The following is a 22,417-nucleotide window of genomic DNA, read 5'->3' as shown; positions in this document are numbered from 1 at the left end:
AAAATAGAAATCACCCAACAATTGTGAATAGACAAATGGGTAAGAAAAAATTGTGGTGTAAACATACGATGGAATACTACCCAGCAATAAAAACAACAAACTACTGATATTATGCAAAACATGGATAAATCTCAAAGATATTACATTGAGCAAAAGAAATCAGAAACAAAAGAATACATACTATATGATTCTATTATATGAAACTTGACAAATTAAAATCTAATATAAAGTAACAGAAAACATTTCACTGGTGGCCTATATCTAGGGGACAGTGGATTGACTGGGATGAGGCATAAGGTAACATTTCAGGGTTGATAGAAATGATCTCTATCTTTGTACTGATTATACAGGTCCACATATTGTCAAAACCAATCGAATTTGAGTGACATCAGTAAAGCTGGTGGAGTAAGGAACTCCAAAAATACCTCTCTCCACAAAATATCCAAAAATAAACTGGCAAAAACTGTCAGAATCAACTTTATCAAAACCTCAGAAACTAGTCAGAAGGTTACAGCACTGAGACAAAAACAACAAGAAAAAAACAGCTAAATTTTGTCAGTTAAGAAAATCTCTGTTGAATCACTAGCTGGCCACTAAACTAAAGGAACAGAGACCTTAGTTGCCACACGCAACAAAGAATACAGACTTAATAAAATTAGTTCAGAAAAGTACTAAACAAGCAAATAACAATTACAACAAGCTGCAACAATAAAACCTGGGGAGGGAGTTGTCTTATTATAACATTCAAAATGTCCAGTTTTCAACAACAACAACAAAAAAAACGAGGCATGCAAAGAAATAAGAAAGTAGGCCAATACACAAGATGCAAAGAAATTAACAGAAACTGTCTCTGAGGAAGCCCAGACACTGGATTTAATAAACAAAGACTTTAGGGACTTGCCTGGTGGTGCAGTGGTTAAGAATCTGCCTGCCAATGCAGGGGACACAGGTTCGAGCCCTGGTCCGGGAAGATCCCATATGCTGCAGAGCAACTAAGCCCGTGTGCCACAACTACTGAGCTTGTGCTCTAGAGCCTGTGAGCCACAACTACTGAGCCCACGTTACAAATACTGAAGCCCGCGTGCCACAACTACTGAAGCCTGCGTGCCTAGAGCCTGTGCTCCGAAACAAGAGAAGCCACCGCAATGAGAAGCCTGCACATCACAACCAAGAGTAGCCCCTGCTAGCCGTAACTAGAAAAAGCCCGCGCACAGCAATGAAGACCCAATGCAGTCAAAAGTAACTAAAATAAATAATTTTTTTAAAATAAATAAAGATTTTAAATAAACTATTTAAAACATGCTCAAAAATCTAAAGAAAACCATTTACAAAAACACTAAAGGACACTGTGAGAATGATGTCTCACCAAATACAGAAATTAATAAAGAGACAGAAATTATGAAAAAGAATCAAATAGAAATTAAGGAGTTGAAAAGTAAAATAACTGAAATGAAAAATTCACTGGAGGGTTTTAACAGCAGATTTAGGTAGGCAGAAAAAAAATCTGCAAACTTAAAGAATAGTCAATTGAAATTACCTACTTTGAGAAGCAGAAAGAAATATGAATAAAGAAAACTAGTCAGCTTATATGAAACCTGTGGGACATTATCAAAGGTACTAACATGTATAATGGTAGTTCCAGAAGAGGAGAGAGAGAAAAGAATAGGAAGTATATTTCAAAAAACACTGACTGGGCTTCCCTGGTGGTACAATGGTTGAGAGTCTGCCTGTTGATGCAGGGGACACGGGTTTGTGCCCTGGTCCAGGAAGATCCCACATGCCATGGAGCGGCTGGGCCCGTGAGCCACGGCCGCTGAGCCTGCGCGTCTGGAGCCTGTGCTCCGCAATGGGAGAGGCCACAACAGTGAGAGGCCCGCGTACCACAAAAAAAAAAAAAAATACTGACCAATGACTTCTCAACTTTGACGAAAGACATGAATCTACACATCCAGGGACTTCCCTGGTGGTACAGTGGTTAAGAATTTGCCTAACAATGCAGGGGACACAGGTTTGATCCCTGGTCCAGGAAGATCCCATGTGCCGCGGAGCAACTAAGCCCGTGTGCCACAACTACTGAGCCTGCACTCTAGAGCCCGCAAGCCACAACTACTGAGCTCACGCACCACAACTACTGAAGCCCACGCGCCCTAGAGCCTGCACGCCACAACTATTGAGCCCACACGCTGCAACTACTGAAGCCTGCGTGCTCTAGGTCCCACGTGCTGCAACTACTGAGCCCGGGTGCTGCAACTACTGAAGCCATGCACTTAGAGCCCGTGCTCTGCAACAAGAGAAGCCACCACAGCAAGAAGCCTGTGCAACACAACAAAGAGCATCCCCCACTCACTGCAGCTAGAGAAAACCCACATGCAGCAACGAAGACCCAACACAGCCCCAAAAAAATACACATTCAACAAGCGCATCAAATACCAAGTAGAAACTCTGAAAGAAAACTCAAAGAGATTCACACCAAGACACATTGTAATCAAATTATTTAAAGCCAAAGGTGGAATTCCAAAATCAGCAAGAGAGAAGTGACTAGTCTTGTACAAGGGAGCCTCAATAAGATGAACAGCTGATTTTTTGATCAAAAAAATCACAGACACCAGAAGACACTGGGATAACATAATTAAAGTACTGAAAGAAAAGAAACAAAACACAACAAATTCTAAATGAAGAATTCTAGATCCAACAAAACTATCCTTAAAAAGTAAAACATAAGACCTAAAAATATAAAATGCCTAGAAGAAAACATATAGGAAATCTTCATGACATTGGATTTGGCAAAGATTTCTTGCATATGACACCAAAAGCACAGGGAAAAAAAGCAAAAAAATAAACAAATGGAACTATATCAAACTTTAAAACTTCTGTGTTTTAAAGGAAACAGTGCATCAAAGGAAACAACAGAGTGAAAAGGTAACCAATGGAATGGAAGAAAATATTTGAAATCATATATCTGATAAGGGATTAACATCGAGAATATATAAAGAACTGCAAATCAACAACACAAAACCAAATAACCCAATTACAAAATAGGCAAGAACTCAAATAGACATTTCTCCAAAGAAGATATACAAATAGCCAACAAGCATATGAAAGGATACTCAACATCATTAATAATCAGTATATGGCAAATCAAAACCATAATGAGATATTTCTTCACACCCACTAGGTTGACCACTGTCAAAAAAAAAAAGAAAAAAAACAGAAAATATCAAGTATTGGTGAAGATATGGAGAAAATGGAACTCTTGTGTACTGTTGATGAGAATGTAAAATGGTGCAGCCTTTATAAAAAATAGAATGGAGGTTTCTTAAAAAATTCAAAATAGAATTACCATATGATCCAGCAATCTCACTTCTGGGTATATATACAAAAGAATTGAAAGCAAAATCTTGAAGGGATATTTGCACACCACTGCAGTATTTTTCACAGTAGCAAAGAGGTGAAAACAACCCAAATGTCCCTTGACAGATAAATGGATAAAGAAAATGTGGTATACAATAGAACATTATTCAGCCTTTCAAAAGAAGGATACCCTGTCACATGCTATGACATGGATAAACCTTTAGGATATTATGCTAAGTTGAAATAAGCCACCACAAAAAGACAAATACTGAATGATTCCACTTATATGAGATACTCTAGTAGTCAAACTCATAGAAACAGAGAGTAGAATGGTGGTTTCCAGGGGCTGGGTTGAAGAGGAAATGGGGACTTTTTGTTCAATGCATACAGAGTTTCAGTTTTGCAAGAGGAAAAAGTTCTAGAGATGTGTTGCCCAACGAAGTTAATATGACTAACACTACTAAAATGTACACTTAGAAATGGTTAAGATGGCAAACTCTGTTACACGTTTTTTACTGAAATTTAAAATGTTTTTAAATGAAGCAAGAATAAAGACATTCCCAGATAAACAAAAACTGAGAGATTTCTTTGCCAGTAGACCTGCCCTACAAAAAAGGTAAAGGGTGTCAGTCCTTTAGGCTGAAATGAAGGACATTAACTTGAAACCATATGAGGAAATAAAGAATTCCGGTAAAAGTAACTACATAAGTAAATTTAAAAGTCGGTATTAATTTAATTTTGGTTTGTAATTCTTCTTTCTTTCCTATATGATTTAAAATACAGCTACATAAAACTATAAAGCTATTGATGGGCACACAATGTATAAATATGTAATATGTGACAAGGTAATGAGGGGGACAAAGCTATATATATAGTAGCAGCAAAGTTTATTCAAAGTAAATTGTTATAAATTAACATGTTTAATTGTACTTTCCAGGGCAGCTATTAAGAAATTAACTTTAGGGAAATGCAAATCAAAATCACAATGAGATTATCATTTCACACCCACTAGGATGGCTGTAATTAAGAAAATAAAAAGACAGAAAAAAGGTTTGGGCAGGATATGGAGAAACTGGAACCTTCATACACTGCTGGTGGGAATGTAAAATAGTGCAGCTCCTGTGGAAAACAGTTTGGTTGTTTTTCAAAAAGATAAACATTGAATGCCCACATGACCTAGCAATCCCAATCTTAGGTATATACCCAAAAAAACTGAAACCAGGTATTCATAGAAAAATTTGTATACAAATGCTCATAGCAGCATTATTCTTACAAGCTAAAAAGATGAAATAATCCTAAATGTCAACCAACTGATTAATTGATAAGTAAAATGTGACATAGCTATACAATGAAATCTTATTCAACCACAAAAAGGAATGAAAAAGAAAAAAAAGAATGAAGTACCAGTACATGCTGCAACCTGGATAAACCTTGGAAAGAAACTATGCTGAGTGAAAGAAGCCAGATGCAAAAAGTCACATATTGTATGATTCCATGCATATGAAATGTCCATAATAGGCAAATCCATAGAGATAAAAAGTAGCTCAGGGCTTCCCTGGTGGTGTAGTGGTTAAGAATTCGCCTGCCAATGCAGGGGACACAGGTTCAAGCCCTGGTCCGGGAAGATCCCACATGCTGCAGAGCAACTAAGCCCGTGCACCACAACTACTGAGCCTGTGCGCCACAACTACTGAGCCCATGTGCCACAACTACTGAAGCCCGTGTGCCTAGAGCCCGTGCTCCGCAAGAAGAGAAGCCACTGCAATGAGAAGCCTGCGCACCGCAACGAAGAGTAGCCCCCGCTCGCCACAACTAGAGAAAGCCCACGCACAGCAAAGAAGACCAAACACAGCCAAAATAAATAAAATAAAAAAATTTATTAAAAAAAAAAAGTAGCTTAGTGTTTTCCAGGGGCTGGGAAAAGGGAGGAACTGGGAGTGATTGGTTAAGGTATATGGGGCTTCTTTTGGGGATGATGAAAATGTTCTCGAACTGTGTATTCATGATACTGGCCCAACACTGTAAATATACTTAAAGCCACTAAATTTTATCTGTGATATAGTTTAAATGGTGAATTTTATGTTAATTTTACCTCAATTTTTAAAATATTGAACCATACACTAAAATGGACACATTTTATTATAGATAAAAGATACATCAATAGAGGTTTTTTTTTTAAAAAAAAGAGTAATGATATTGAATTCTTATTCAAGAATCTTTTGCTCTTCTTGACCATTTGTTCTTTCACATTAATCTTAGACTCAACTTTTGAAATTCCTCCAGATTACCCATATCCACTCAAATTAATGTTGGTTGTGAATGACAGAAACCTCAAATACTGGTGATTTAAACAAGAAAGAAGTATATTTTCTCTCTTTCTCTTCCTAGAACAGGTCAACATCTTTCCTGCTTTAGGGACTTTGCACACTCTCTCTATCTGAACTTCTCTTTCAGCAACCAGTTCTGCTATCTTTAAGGTTCTCACATGTCACATTCTCAGAAATTCTTCTGCTAACTACTGAGACTGAGGTAGGCTGCTTTTGCTATTCTTTATCACAGTACCCTGATTATTTATGTTACAATTTTCATTCATTTACTTAGCAATCATTCACTGAAAACCTATATAAAAGGTACAGTTCCAAGGGCTATGAAATCCTCATTATTTTTCATTTTTGTAATTATATGTTAATTGTTTTGCCAGCCCACCGCTTGACCCTCTCACTAGAACATAAGTTCCCAGACCATATCTGTTTGATCATCACTGTATCCTCTGACTTTAGCATAGTAACTGCTATGTAGTAGACAAACGTTTGTAGATCGAATGCATAAAATGCCAGCTCAGATATTATTTTTATTCTATTCAAAATTAGAGACATGAATGAGGCATTTATCTCAAAGGAGAACAAACTTGATTAGAAATCGGAATTATTGGCCTTTACAAAATAAATCAAATCAAAGATTTTTTTTCTTAACCTCAGGAAACATGGATACAGACTCAGTCTCCAGCTCCCAGCAAGCAGGCAACCTCCTTTTTGAACCTTGGTAAGGAACCTCGGTCATGCACACTCTCACCGTTTTTCTCCATGTTCCTATTATACATTGATGACCATATAATTAATTGTCCAAACTGGAACCCTTATGAGAGATAAAGATGAGAAACTGAATATACAAATAAACAATGGCCAGACCCTGTAAAAAAAAATAAAAAACAAAACAATACTCTGACTTATAATCTGCAGCAACCAGTCCAGGAAACCAACCTACTATCTGCAGGTACCAAACCAGGAAGCCAGCCTGCTATCTACAGGTTGGACTTGTAGGAAGTCAGAACGATATCTCTAGCAAACAATCCGGGAAGCCAAACAATAAACCCTGTAGCATTGGCCCCAAATGTCCAGAACTCCATTGACAGCTTCTCTAATTTTCGTCCCTGCTTCAAACTTAGGACTCACCAGAGAAAGCCAAATATACTCCCCTAACTAGTCACATAGGATGCCCTGCTTTTAGTTAGCCCTCCTACAGCTTCCCCATACCAACAGTCTTCAATCAGGGCATATCTGAAACCTTCCCTTTTTCAGCTATAAAGCTTTCCCAATCCTTTACCTGCCTTTGAGTGTCTGCCAAAATGCAAGTGATGGTGGCCAACTCCCTTGCTATTATTGCAAGCTCTGAATAGTCTTTGCCTGTTCTCATTTGGGTGACTTTCATTTATTTCCACAAAAGGAATACTGTTAATAATTGTGCTTGATCAAGAGGCAAAAATCGGGACTGTCTTGAGTAAATCAGGACATAGATCACCCTAATTAAGAAGCACAATTAGACAAGAGGCTGTTTGCTAGTGAGATACAAAATTTGGGAGGGCAAAGGTATGATGAACAGAAGGTGAAATGTGCCACTACCACTAGGTGGGGTTGCACCATTAAAGAATGGAGGACAATTCAATTACTGCAGGAAGTTCTTGAGATGTATATGCACTCAAGTTACTATTCAGTAATGTTTTTAGTTTAGGTGTATGGTACTGTAAAATCTAAACCCTGGAATTAAGGTAAAATTGTCTTCAGGGCAATGATTACTGGAAATAATTCCAATGGGAAATGTTCTAGCCTACAGTTATGATGCCTAGTATTAACTTACTTTCAGTTATTGCCTACTGCACCTGATGCAGTAAATAGGTGAAAAACACACTGCTTGCCCTTAACAAGTTTGCATTCTAGAGTACTTAAGGTCCAAATGAGTTACATAATTTTCAGGGCACAATGCAAAATTAAAATAAGGGGCCACTTATTCAAACAGTATTAAGAATTTCAAGATAGCAACTGCAGAGCATTAAACCAAGCGTGGAGCCCTTCTGAGTACAAAGCCCTTTGCGGCTGCACAGATCACACACCCATGAAGCTGACCCTAAGTGTAGAATAGTACTCTCCAACAAATTATAGACTAATACACTATGCTGCTTGGTATATGTTGTAATGCTGCTGGGCCCTTTAGCCTGTTTTATTCTATGTGGTACATTTGGTATGCACAGAATAAAATTACATTTAAAAAGTTACTGGGCAATGAGTATATTTGTGCTATTTGCTGTAAGGAATCTTCACTAAAGTTTAATCAAGCACGTAAATACTTAATCTAATTTAAAATATTATAAAAGTTACAATTATAATTATTTTGCTTTTCCCCACAAGACTCACGGGCAGGGCAGGGACTTATACTGGTAGGTATTCAGTAAATACTTGTTGAATGAATGAAAGGAGGCTTCACTGGGTGGAGATTTTAATAAATGGAAATATCAGGAAAGGCTGTAAGGGAATGGTTAGCTAGGGTGCTGAAACTCATAGGCTGGCCAGGAAGGACATTGTGGATAAGAGGAAATGTCAGTGAAAGCAAAGTGCTGTGTATAATTTATTTATCTGTTTATCATTATTACCTTCCAATAGAACTATAAGTCCCATAGAAGCAGGAATCTTTTCTGTTTCTTCATAGCTGTACTCAGTGTCTGTGACATAGTAGGTCTTCAATAAATATTCATTGGCTGAATAAATGCAGGCAATGCTGCTTAGCTAAAAGCAGAGTACCTATATAGTGAAGAAGTAGGAAATGAAGTTGGAGCCACGTTGCCCAATGTTTTGAATATCAGAGTGAGAATCTATACTTCATCCAGTGTACAGATAACAACCATTAAAAAGAAGAGTGTTATACTCTAAACTCTGAACAGAAAGTAAGTCAGTGGTACCCTGGCTGGAAGATTATCTGTTGTCGACTGAAAAAATGCATACCCTAAAAGTTGAGGATTATGTTTTATTTGGCAGACTTACTGAGGACTATACCCCTGGGAACCAGCCTCTACGATAGCTGTGTGATCCAAAGAGGTAAGGGAGGAGCCAGGATGCATAGGAAGTTTTGCTGAAAACAAAAACAAAAACCTTTAGTTGAACATCAAAAGATTACCGCTAATCACAAAAAACAGACATCTCAAGTCAATGATTTTAGTGCTTTTTTATGTACGGGAAGATGCAAGAGTCTGGCCTTATTGAAATTATACCTTTGATATGCACCTTAACTATCTAGGGTCAGTATCCTGTTTTTCTCCATCCTGAATTCCTCTCAGGGTGCACCACTGGGGGCAGCAAGAGTGGCTGATGGCTTTATGGCCACAATATCCTTTGTTTACTAAAATGGCAGGCAACATGCTTTATCCACCCTGTCAACATCTCACCATCTTCTCTTAATTCCATCACTACTTAGGCCACACTTAATATTGTCATAAGCCAAGTAAGACCTCAAATAAGAATACTGAAAACACGATTAAAACAAGCAAACAAACAGAAACTAAAGCCAGTAAATTTTTTGATAATGGTTCCTTTATTTGTGTCTCCTTCGCTGCAAGATGAACTTCTTGCGAGCAAACACATACGTTTAATAAAATTCTGGGCAGTTTCTAAGCCAAGATGGAGTCTGCCACTGGATGTGCTCAATGAATTATCTGTCGAAAATACCATAATAGCAAGTAATTTCCAAATGTAACAGATGGTTTGGTTATCTGGGTAAGCTAATCTTTCCTTCTCTTTTGACACCAAGTCCCTTTGTCGGGTCTCAGTAATGCGCGTCACTGGGTGGGAAAGCAAGCAGCAGGGTGGCGGTGTGTTTTTATCCTGATCTAATCGTCCCAAGTATCTAGTTTTTGTTTTGTTAAGATTCTAAGTCAAGATTAACTTTACATTCGCAAACGGTGCGCCTGGAACGCCTAGAATCTGACAACCGAAACCGGCTACAAACAGATGCGTGGGACCAGGCGCCCGCACTAACCTCCCCGCAGCCGCCTATGCGCTTCACTTCACAGTTGGGAACAATAAAGTTGAGCGTGTTCAAACGGGTCCTTGTCTTCCAGGGCCTCTCGGACAAGCCTGTAAGATAAGACTCCTAGAAACTCCCTACTGCTTTCAAGTCTTCTCTGTGTGTTTTCGGTAGTTTTTTTTCCTCACTCGCCATACAAAACTCCTGAGGGGAACGGCACGGGCTAGGCCGGCTTGGGGAGCATTTCTCGGGGAAGCCGGCCCGGCGTTCGCCGCGGGCAGCCTCGGGGAGGCCCTCGGTTCACGTGAAGCCCAGGCTGCGGCGACGGGAGCAGAAGCGATGAAGCCCAGGCCCGCGAGGTTTGTGGATAATAAGCTGAAGCAGCGGGTCGTCCAGGTGTGTATCCCGAACGGCCAGGCCTCACAGTGGTCCGCGTTCGGTGCCCAGGGTCACCGCAGGCCCCTTCTCGGGGGGCTCCCAGCTCGAACCCGGTTAGCCGCCTGCTCTAGTCTGGGTGCGGGCGTGGAGCTGTTGACAACTCCGCTTCTTTGCGAGCGGTTCGAGGCCTTCCCTTCTCACTGTGGGTCGGGGTTTCACGGAGCAGCCCGAGACCGTGGGAGGCTGCGGCTTGATGGGGCCCAGCCCGGATCTGCTTGACCTAAGTGCAGATCAGCAAGGAGAGTGCAGATGGCCTTTGAGTTGAAATCTTCCTGTCTTTTGAAGTAGGGACGGAAACATTCTTCGAAAGCCCGTGTGGGCGAAGCGCTTTGGGGGCCATGAAGAATATGTTAATTTCCATTCTCAGGAAATTTGGGGTCGGGTTGGGACACAGTAAAAACAGGTACTCTGGATCTGACTTTATAATGGGCACTTTACCTACGGTTTTTTTTTCATTTTCATAATCACCAGTGGAATGCATTGTGTGGTAAATGTCTTGGAATGGTATAGTCAGCACGCAATCTTAGTTAGAAAGAGAGACAGATACTTTAAGAGCTATATACTCTCCTTCTGTCTCTTTTACTTTTCTGGCCACTGTACAGTCTCCTTTTTGGATCTGTCTCTTCCTACCGTCTGTTGGAAGTGCCTTTGAGCACCTGTGCTCTTACCGTCTCTTTCGTTATCCTCGTACTTCTCTCTTATCCATCCACACTTCTAGGTGATCTCATGCAGTCTAGTACCTTTAAATACTATTTACACATTCATGACTTCTAAATTTATATTATAATCCAATGCAGATTTTATCTTGAATTCCAGATTGATACGTCTAGCTGCCTACTCAACATCTCCTCTTGAGTGTCTGATAGATATTTCAACTTAACGTATCCAAACTAAACTTTTGATATTCTCCTCCAAACCTGTCCTTTCTTAGTGTTCTTTATCTCAGTAAATAGCATCCATTTGTTAAGGCCAAAAACCTTAAGACTCATTCTGACTTTTGCTTCCTGTAACCAATTAATCAGCAACCTATTTGGCTTTACCTTCAAAATATACTTCAAACCTAACCACTTTTTACCATCTCCTCCAACATGCTAGTCCATACCACACTCCCTATTAGAGTACTGCAGTAGCTTCCTAATTGATATCTCTGATTCTGGTTTTACTTAAAGTCTGTTCCCCACAGAGCAGCCAGGAAGATCCTTTTAGAGGGAAAATTGGAGTTTGCCAGGGCCCTGCTCAAAACCCTGTGGTGGACTTTCAGACGTTTGGAGTAAAATCCATCCGAAATAGCCCTATGTACTTTGGCCCCATCTACCTTTTTGTCCCTTTTGATCTCTCCCTTGATTACCTTGTCTTACATACACGGACCTTCTCAAACATGCCAAGCACAGGACTTTCGCTGTTGTAGTTCACTCCGTCTCAATTACTCTTCCGCTGGATGTTTGCACAACTTGCTCCTTCACTTTATTCAGGTCTCTGAGCAGTGACTCCTAATGGCTAAATCCAGTGGCCTCTTCTCAGTCCTTGCCACACTTGACTGCTCTTCAGCATTTGACATTAGCAGTTTTCCTCTCTTGCTTTTACTTTGGTTCATTATAAAAGTAGTAGGTTCTTATGGTTTAAAATAAAACCATAAGAGGGAGGGTATAAAATGAAAAGAAAGAATTCCTTTCATCTCCACTCCATTTCTCCACAGGTAATCAGGGAGAGTTTCTGTTGTATCTTTCTTAAAATTTTGTATGCATATATGCACTTATAGATGTATTAATTTTTTTTAATCACACACATGGGCTCATCTGCATCTATTTTGCTGCCTGCTTGTTTCACTTAGCAGTATGTTTTAGACATCTTCCCACAAGTAGTACACTTGCCTCCTTTTAACTAGCATATTAGTTATCTATTGCTGTATAACAAATTACTCTAAGACTTAGCAGATTAAAGTGGTTTTAGTTCTGTTGCGTTTTGGTTTGCAGTGGGTATGAGATATACATGTATATGTATAATTCAAGATTAACTGTGGTAAATGACAGCATGTTATAGGAGTTCAGAGAAGGGGAAGATTAACAAGAACGGTCCAGCTGTGGATACCTAGTCTCTTGTCATTGGACGCATTTATGCAGAGACTGTTCTTATGTGTTAGGGATCCTTGAGAAGAAATTGCTGTATGAAATGGGGAACCTAGACTGGATAACTAGCAAGTAGTGAAACTTGAGAGTTGATGGTTAGACATTCCAGGTTTGAAATCTGGCCGTGTAACTTATGTGCTGGTGAGCAAGTAACTAACCTTTTAAAGCCTCTTATAAAATGGGGGGAGATTGACATCTACCTCATAGCATTGTGAGTACTAAAAGAGATAATGTGTAAAAGGCCCCTAGAACAGGTTTACCAGGCCCTTAGTTTCTTAGTAATTTTTTTCACGATGCTCCTAGGCCCAAAGTAATACCTAATGGTTTGTTTATTAAGTAGTTAGGTTCAAGCAACTTAATAACTGTTTAGTCCAAATAACTTATTAGCTTTTTGAACAAATAATACAAAAAGTGCAAGGAAAGTTAATGCATTTGTATTTCATTCTTAAAATAACCACAGTTATTTACTAGTGGGATTTGTGAGTCCATTGGGCACAGCACAACTTCTCATACCTTCGGATCAGATTGACACTGCTCCTCTCATTTCGTGTTCCACCTTGATGTTTTCTTTTCTTTTTTAAAATTAATTAATTAATTAATTTATTTATTTACTTTTGGCCGCATCGGGTGTTCGTTGCCGCACGTGGGCTTTCTCTAGTTGCGGCGAGCGGGGGCCACTCTTCGTTGTGGTGTGCGGGCTTCTCATTGTGGTGGCTTCTCTTGTTGTGGAGCACGGCCACTTTGATTTTTATTACAGCAAATGCTTAAAAAGCCAGTTTTGCAAAGATATGACACCATCAAAAGGTGATTTAATATTGCAGCTGTGAATTGTCTCAGGCTGGTACAGTGGACCCTGGAACAATCCGGGGGTGTGGTGCTGACCACCTCCCCCCACCCCCACCCCTACTCAGTTGAAAATCTGTGTATAAGTGTACAGTTGGCCCTCCATGTGTGGTTCTGCGTTGACATATTCAACCAGCCCTGGATCACCCAGTACTGTAATACGTATTTATTAAAAAAAATCTGCTGTAAGTGGACTGGTGCAGTTCAAACCCGTGCTGTTCAAGGGGCAACTGTAGTTCCTGCACTGTTGGACAGATACCGAATATTACTGTGTTCCCTCAAATTTAAATTATCCCTCGGTGCTCTCACAGGTTGAGTGCTTTGTTCTGGTATATTTGGGAACCTAGGGTATAAGAAGCCCTCACCTACTTACTGCCTTATAGCTATCCTAGTTATTATTGTGTTGTCATAGTGATTAATAATGTTAATTAAATTCTTTGATTCAGATTTGATAATTATTTGGTGATTTTTATTTATATTTCCAGTATACTTTATTAATGGAGAGTTTACATTAGCATATGACACGTTTGAGTAGCTCAGTCGCTTACTTGTCGATTAAAGTCACTCAGTTTGAACTATTGTCTTGTATTTATCATGTTTTCTGTTTTAGTACCTCACCAGTAACCGATGTGGCAAATATGTGGACACTGGAGTCTTAGCATCCGATTTACAAAGAATGTACAGGTAAAGAAATGTAGTCTCCAGATTCTTGCTTTTCTTTCCTACCATTTTTAAAGTTTACATCCTGCCTAAATTTCCAACCGATATTAATAGCCGCTGGCAGTAGTTCACCAGTCCATACGTTTAGAATTCAGTTTATCTATACAAACATTTATCAAGCACTTGTGATGTGTAAGGAGCCGTCCTTGTTGCTAAGGAGAATGGCTGCTTCTTATGTTTAGCACACGACTCTCTGGTCAGGAGTATACTGCTTTTCCTGCTTCATTAAAAAATTAAAACCGTTAGGCATGATCTCCCTCAGTCTCCTGACTATCTAAAAATGTGTAGTAGTCTTTGAGTAGTCTTTCCACTGAAGATTAAATCCTCCTTTTGTGCCTCTAATCCCACTTCTTCTGCTCTGTTGCCTCTCTAATTGTCTCTGCTTTGTGTATTTCACTATTTCTATTTTCTTGACTTCCTTAGTCTGTATATTAGTTTGCTAAGGCTGCTGTAAGAAAGTATCACAGAGTAGGTGGCTTGAACAACAGAAATTTTATTTCCTAATGTTGTGGAGGCTCCAAGTCCATGATCTAGGCATTGTCAGGGTTGGTTTCTTTCGAGCTCTCTCCCTGGCTTACAGGTGGCTGTCTTCTCCCTGTGTCTTTACATGGTCTTTCCTCTGTGTGTCTGTATCCTAATCTCTTATTTTTATAAAGACACCAGTCATGTTGGATTAGGGCCCACCCATATGACTTCATTTTACCTTATTTACCTCTTAAAAGGCCATGCCTCCAAATGCAGTCACATCCTGAGGTGCTGGGGGTTAGGACTTAAAACATACGAATTTTGGAGGGACACAGTTGAGCCCATAACACTCTGCCCTCTTGCCCCCCACATTCATGTCTTTATTGTTTGCACATATACTCCCTCCATCCCAGCGGCCCTGGAAGTCTTAACCAATTTCAACATCAACTCTAAATCCACAGTCTCATCTGAATATCATCTAACTCAGGTATGAGTGTGACTGGAAGTATGATTCCTCCTGAGGCGAAATTCCTCTCCAGCTGTGAACTTGTGAAGTCAGGCAACAAGTTATCTGTTCCCAAAATATGATGATGGGACAGGCATACGATAGACATTCTCATTCCAGAGCGGGGAAATTGGGAAGAAGAAAGGGGTCATGGTCTCAAGGAAGTCCGAAACCTAGCAGGGGAAATTCCACTAAACTTTAAGAATAATCCTCTTTGACTCAGTGCTCTGTCCTGTGGGCTCACTGGGATGACTGCCCTGCCATTTGGAACCGAGTGGGAGACTGTGCCTCTCCCTGGACCTGTGTCCTCTGGTCGCGTGGTATCAGTGGCAACCCTGACACCTTCGGAGCCTCCTTTGTAGTCATTCTTTCCTTTTTTTGAAGGATAAATGTGTCGCAGCTGCATTCCTCTTTTGGCCTGCCCTGTGGAATCCAAGAAGTCCAGTGGCCTTCCTTCATTTCATCCCTTCTCTGTCTTCTTCAGTACAAGCTGGCAATGTTGCTGCTGCTATAACCCTATTTCTAATCTAGAAAAATTACACAGTTGTAAAAATATAAACTCAGAAGTTGTTTGAAAATAGGTTTATGGTCAGTGTGAATACAGTGACATAATTATATATTCAGTGTGAATACAGTGACATAATTATATAAATATATATATATGAGAGCAAATTTATATTCTCAATTTAGATTGAGCTTAATGGGAAAATATTGGTGGAGACCACTGTACTAAACTTCTGGTTATGTTTTTCAGTATAGACTATGGTCGAAGAAAAAGAAATGCTTTTAGGATTCAGGTAGAAAAAGGTGAGTCTTTTGGTGTTAGAGCTGCATTATTAATAAAGTCATAGAAAGAATTGTTTTAGCTCATGGCATTTTTCTTTTCGTTTCAGTATTTAGCATAATTAGTAGTGAGAAGGAACTTAAGGATCTACCAGAATTAGAAGATGAACATCTGGCTAAAAGAGCAAGACACGGTGAAGAGGATAATGAGTAAGGATTATAGAATGGAGACATTTTTCCTAAAACATGAACCTGATCACGTTACATTTCTACTTGTAAAACTTCAGTGGCTCTTCATTGCCAGTGAGGCCCAGCATGATACTTACCTGTCCAGACTTTTACCTCAGACCACTGAATGCTCACTGTTCCCCAGAGAGGTCAGCTTCTTTCTTTGTGCCTTTGTGTGGGTGGTTTTCTGTAGCTGGAGTGTTCATTACCCCTTTTGGAACTTTCATTCAGCTTTCAAGAGTTAGCTTTCTTTTTTGGGGTGGGGGGGTTATAACATCTTTATTGGAGTATAATTGCTTTACAATGGTGTGTTAGTTTCTGCAGGAGTCAGCTTTCAAAAGGCTATGTTATTGCTTTTTCACGCCTTTTTGGACTCCTCCTTTCTCAGCATTTCCTTAACTCCTAGTTATAGATATTTAGTGTAGCATGTCTATCATATTATATTGAGAGTATTTGTTTACGTGTTTGTGTTACTAACAGAACTGTCTCATTAGCTCTCTTTTTCTCTGCCCTAATACAATGCCACGTACATAAAAAGGTGCCAATTAATTTTGTGTTTAAGAAGTAATATTGTTGGGGCTTCCCTGGTGGTGCAGTGGTTGGGGGTCCGCCTGCCGATGCAGGGGACATGGGTTCGTGCCCCGGTCCAGGAGGATCCCACGTGCCGCGGAGTGGCTGGGCCCATGAGCCATGGCCGCTGGGCCTGTGCGTCCGGAGCCTGTTGCTCCGCAACGGGAGAGGCTGTGACGGTGAGAGGCCTGCGTACTGCAAAAAAAAAAAAAAGCAGTGATATTGTTGAGTTTTTTATGACTGTGTTGCAGTAAAATTGACATACAGTAAGCTGTACTTTTTTTTTTAAGTTCCTTTACTCTTTTTTTAAAATTTTATTTATTTATTTTTTGCTGCGCTGGGTCTTGGTTGCTGTGCGTGGGCTTTCTCTAGTTGCGGCGAGCAGGGCTACTCTTCATTGTGGTGCGCGGGCTTCTCAGTGCGGTGGCTTCTCTTGTTGCGGAGCACGGGCTGTAGGCACGTGGGCTTCAGTAGTTGTGGCACACGGGCTTAGTTGCTCTGAGGCATGTGGGATCTTCCCAGACCAGGCCTCGAACCTGTGTCCCCTGCATTGGCAGGCAGATTCTAAACCACTGCGCCACCAGGGAAGTCCTAAGCTGTACATTTTTAAAATGTACAATTTGTTGGGTTTTGACATGTGTATATACTCATTAAACCATCACCATAAGCAAGTTACTGAACATATCCAACCTCACAGGGTTTTTTTTGCCCACTTGCAATTTGTTTCTCCTTGCATCCCTGTTCCGAGACAGCCGTTGATTTGCTTTCTGTCACTATATGTTTACATTTTCTAGAATTTTATATAAATGGAATCATAGAGTATGTACTTTAAAAATTTGGATTCTTTCAGGATAATGATTTTGAGGCTTATCAACGTTGTGTGTATCAATATTTCATTGCTTTTTATTGCTCTGTATGTATGTATATGCCACTATTTTTTTACCCATCTACCTGCTGTTGGACAGTTGGGTTGTTTCTACTTTTTGGTTATTACAGATAAAGCTACTGTGATAACTTATGTCCAGGAATTTGTGTGGAAAGTGTTTTCATTTCCCTTCGTAAATACCTGAGAGTGGAATAGCTGAGTCACCTGGTAACTGCATATTTAACTTTATAAGAAACTGCCAGACTGTTTCCAAAGTGTTTGTGCCATTTTACATTTATATCAGCAGTATGTGAGAGTTCCACTAGTTCCACATATTACCAACATTTGGTATGGTCAGTTTTTAACTTTAGATAGCCTGTAAGTATAATGTTAGCTGTAGGTTTTTTAAATAGGTACCCTTTATCAGATTGAGAAAATTTCCTAATATTCCTAGTTTGCTCAGAGTTTTTATCATGAATGGGTATAACATTTGTCTAATGCTTTTTATGCAGGTATTGAAAGATTTTATTATTGGCTTTCTCCCCTTATTAATTTGGTGAATTACATTGATTTTTGAGTGTTAAGCCAGTCTTGCCTTCTTGGGATAAACCCTACTTGGTTCTAATATAGTATTCTTTTTATATATTTAATTTTTTTTAAAATAAATTTATTTATTTACTTTTTGGCTGCATTGGGTCTTCATTGCTGTGAGTGGGCTTTCTCTAGTTGCGGCAGGCAGGGCCTACCCTTTGTCGTGGTGTGCGTGCTTCTCTTTGCGGTGGCTTCTCTTACTGCAGAGCATGGGCTCTAGGCGCGGGCTTCAGTAGTTGTGGCACATGGGCTCAGTAGTTGTGGCGCAGAGGCTTAGTTGCTCCACGGCATGTGGGATCTTCCCAGACCAGGGATCAAACCTGGGCCCCCTGCATTGGGAGCGCGAAGTCTTGTCCACTGTGCCACCAGGGAAGTCCCGATTTTTGCCAGTTTTATGGGCAAAAAAATTGATTGTATTATTTTTATTTGTAATTTTTTGAAAACTAGTGAGGTTAAGTTTTTTGATTGTTTCATGTTTCCTTTGTGAATTTCTTGTTTATGGGTTTTATCTCTCATCTGAGAGCTATTTGAATTTTCCTTATTAGTTGTCAGAGCTCTTTGTATAAAATAGCACCTCTTTTTCTATGTATTACAAATGCTTGTCACAGTTTGCCATTTGCCTTTTATTTTTGTTTATGGCATCTTTTAATTAGAGGAGTTTTGCATCTTTACCTAGTCAAGTCTTTCTACCTATTTCTTTATGGTTTGTTTATGCTGATGTACTTAGAAAGACCTCTGTCACAAGAGTGTATAGAATAATTACCTATACATTTTTCTTGTGTCTCTATGGTATTTCATTTAACTCTTTATAATTAATTTTGTTAACTTATAATTAATTTTATTTGTAGGGCATGAATTGTAGAGCAAAACTTTTTTTTTCCAAGTATTTGAATAATCCACCTTTTTTAACTTGACTAGAAATGCCCCAGATTATACTAATTGAATTTAATGAATAAAAAAGAATTCATGTTTTAATTATAAAGGTGGGCGTAGAATTTATATAAATCTTTTTACTTAGGAAAGGTCCATTTCTTGTTTATTTTCTAAAGAAACTATATTAAATGGTAACAGAGTCCTGAAGTTACTTGAAGCTATTAGATATCAGCTGTCAGTTATAATGAACTGAGATTGCAACTTCAGTTTGTAGTTACTAGGATTTATAGTTGTTTTTGGCCGTATTATATGAAAAACTCTTTGTACCTTCATTTCTCATGAATGGACTTGGAGAAGTTGCATTTGGTTACATGGCTTGGTCCTGTTGAATTTGTTACTCAAACTGCTTTATCATGGCTTGCTGGAATATTTCTTCTACTGGCATCTCACGTTCCTAAATGAGACCCTTGGATCTGATAGGAATTTGTATGTCACTTTGCTAGAATAAAGATAACCACAATTTATTAAGCGTTTACTATGTGCTAAGGACTTTGCAAGCTTTCATTTAATCCTCTGTTAAGCCAGTGAGATAGACATTATTTATTTTCTCCATTTTATAGATAAGGAAGCTGAGGCTCAGAGAGGTTAAGTAGAAGCTAGTAACTTCTAGAAGCTAGAAGCTAGTAAAGCTGGATTTTGAATCCAGATTTCTCTGATTGCAAAGCCTGGACTCTCACTACCATAGTATTTTGCCTCAGTATATTTTCTTGTTTTGGGAAGTAATTTTTTTGGGATGTGGGAGAAAAGCCTTTACAATGTTTCTTTTCTTCGTTTTACTGAGGTATAATGAAAGCTATTCTGATGATGATTCAAATATGGAAGATTACCCAGATCCACAGGTAAGTCAGATATTTAATGGACCAACTTTGATTTTTTAAAAATCATTATGAATCCTTCTTAGAAAAGATCAATAAGGAATAGAATAAGAGACTTTGAACATCTTCATCAGTAAATAATTGAATATTTCTGTGTACAGCCTTGATGAACCCTTGGATTGGCCATCCTTCCAGTATTTGTGTGTATAGCCTATTACATAGTGGAAAGAAGGGAAGAGGATGGCCAGAAATATGGGCAGACAAGAAAAGAACGGGCAATTAATAGTAAAAATGGAGAAAAGAATACCTTTTCTGCCAAAGAGCTGGCATTGACAATAAATAGGCTTGGATTAAAGGGAAGTATGGGAATAATATGTGAAATTATTTATAATTTTCTTTTTTTTTCCATTGATAATTAAGCTTTTGAATTTATTAACTAAGTCATGATGATACTGTTATATTTGATCCAGTTTTGAATTGATATTTGATCCAACTCATTTTCATTATATTTCATTCTATTATATTTTTTAAAAACAACCATTCTTATTTGGTTTTATTTAACTGCTAATTATGAATTTGTACATTAACTTGGAGTGGAGGGGGTACATCTTTTTGAATAGTAAATGTTTGTGAATTATCCTATTGTAAACACCTGTATTTTCTGACTGCAGTTGTTTTGAGAAGAGGTGTTGAGAGGAAAAAGTAGAAAGCTTCTTAATATAGGTAATCAAACTTTCATGAGTACCTATTGAGTAATTTATGCTAAAATCATGTTTCTACAGTCAGCAAATCAGATGAACAGTTCCCTGCTCTCCTTATACCGGAAAGGAAATCCTGATTCTGTTTCAAGTACTCCTGACATGGAGCGAAGAGAAACCACGATTTCAACACCACGGATAACTTCCAAAACAGGCTCCATTCGTTTGAAGACCCCTGCCAGAGGTTCTGAAGGAGGATGGTTTATTGACAAAACCCCGGGTGGGAAGAAAGACAGTTTTTTCTCAGACCTATCAGATGAGAAAAGTAATGATAAGAAGCCGATCTCTGAGATAGAGGTATTTTTATAGTGGAATTTTAGCCCCACGTAGTTGGAGCACATTATACCCTTTTCATTGAACGTAATATCAGGCAGATTCTTATGTTTTGTAAAAGACTTAGGAACTTTGAGATACATGTAGAAGTTGATCACTTCCCACTACCGTCATCATTTTCATCCTAGTCCAAGCCTCTACTCTCTCTTTCCTTAACTATTGAAATAACCTTCCAACTGGAGTCTGCTTCCATTCTTGTTCCCCTAGTTTATTCTTCACACAGAGATAACTTTTTTACAAGTTAAGTCCGATCATTGTCATTCTTTTATTAAAAACTCTCCAGTGGCTTCATTCATTCTACGGTCAGAGATCTTGCAGTTGCCAGGAAAGCCCTATATGATTTGGCTGCCCTGCTGCCCTCCTCCCCCACCTCCCAGCGTTGCTTCAGCCACAGCTGGGCTGTTTCTAGAATATACCAACCAGGGGACTTCCCTGGTGGCACAGTGGTTAAGAATCCGCCTGCCAATGCAGGGGACACGGGTTCGAGCCCTGCTCCGGGAAGATCCCACATGCCACGGAGCAGCTAAGCCCGTGTGCCACAACTACTGAACTTGTGCTCTAGAGCCCACAAGCCACAACTACTGAAGCCCGTGTGCCTAGAGCCTGTGCTCTGCAGCAAGAGAAGCCCACAACAAAGAGTAGCCCCCACTTGCCACAGCTAGAGAAAGCCCGCGCACGGCGACAGAGACCCAACGCAGCCATAAATAAATAAATAAATTTATTTATTTTTAAAAAAGAAAGAATATACCAAACCTTCTCTCACTTGGGGCATTCATACTTGTACTTTCTGTTTAGAACATCTTTCCTGAGATTCCTGTGGCTCACTCCATCATTTCTTCACATCTCTTTTCACATGTAATCTTCGGAGAAAGGCCTTCCCTGACATGTAAACTAGCACATCATTGGATACTTTGTTTCCTAACCCTGCTTTATTTCTTTTTTTTTTAAAGTACTTAAAAAATTACTTATTAATCCCTTGAGGGATTAATGACATAAATGGGTACACTATGAAAATGGACAAAATAAGTAGACACTTTTTTTTATCTTTTTAAATTGAAATATACCATATATAAAGAAAAGTAAAGCTTGATGGATTATCACAAAGCTAGCATAATTGGACATAATTCTTTTTTTTTAAATTAATTTATTTATTTTGGCTGCACCGGGTCTTAGTTACAGTATGTGGGATCTTTAGTTGTGGCATGCGGACTTCTTAGTTGCGGCATGCAGACTCTTAGTTGTGGCACGTGTGTGGGATCTAGTTCCCCGACCAGGGATTGAACCCGGGCTCCCTGCACTGGAGCATGGAGTCTTGCCCACTGGACCACCAGGGAAGTCCCCTGGACATCATTCCTACCTGATTCTTTTAATGCATGGCAAAGAGGGGGTTTAAGGTAATCTGTCTCCCGGTAGAGTGGCTGTCTGTGCTCTGGGGCTTGCTGTCCAGTGTGGGAGATATTAGCTACATGTGGCTGTTGAGCCTTTGAAATGCGGTTAGTGCAAATGAGGAACTGAGTTTTTAATTTAAATTTAAAAACTAATAGTTCAGTTATTAGAAAACTTCTAAGTATACTTAGAATAACTTCTACTTTTTCAGCTGTAAATTTTATAAAATCTAAATACAAATCTAAATACAAAGTATTTCCCATGAAAATTTAGTGTCTGACTTGAGATGTGCAGTAAGCATGAAGTATCCATTGGACTTTGACGACTTACTACAATGTTTTACAAAAACAATGTAAAACATCTCAATAATTTTTATACTGACTATATGTTGAAATAATAATGTTTTGAATATATTT

At 39.1% G+C, this 22,417-nt stretch overlaps 1 protein-coding gene across 5 annotated transcripts in view; it reads left to right on the top strand.

Moving 5' to 3' along the window:
* The first annotated feature begins 9,860 nt into the window (after positions 1-9,860).
* NVL (nuclear VCP like) overlaps positions 9,861-22,417 on the top strand; it is a 110,316-nt gene continuing 97,759 nt past the window's right edge. The window contains exons 1-6 of one of the 5 annotated variants that reach the window (XR_012330052.1): positions 9,861-10,038; positions 13,660-13,733; positions 15,494-15,546; positions 15,633-15,732; positions 19,491-19,548; positions 20,307-20,579. Coding sequence is in view for 3 of the 5 variants with exons in the window: in XM_019920489.3 (XP_019776048.2) it covers positions 9,982-10,038; positions 13,660-13,733; positions 15,494-15,546; positions 15,633-15,732; positions 19,491-19,548; positions 20,307-20,579 (615 nt within the window). In the remaining 2 variants the exon portion in view is untranslated. Of the gene's footprint in view, positions 10,039-13,659; positions 13,734-15,493; positions 15,547-15,632; positions 15,733-17,174; positions 17,179-19,490; positions 19,549-20,306; positions 20,580-22,417 lie in introns of those variants that run through there. The other 4 variants (XR_012330053.1, XM_019920489.3, XM_073800746.1 and 1 more) reach the window with 4 other exon arrangements.

The sequence above is a fragment of the Tursiops truncatus genome, chromosome 1 (assembly GCF_011762595.2).
Source record: "Tursiops truncatus isolate mTurTru1 chromosome 1, mTurTru1.mat.Y, whole genome shotgun sequence".
Classification (NCBI taxonomy): Eukaryota; Metazoa; Chordata; class Mammalia; order Artiodactyla; family Delphinidae; genus Tursiops; species Tursiops truncatus.
The sequence above is the reverse complement of the archived record's forward strand: the minus strand, read 5'-3'. Positions and strand labels throughout refer to the sequence as shown.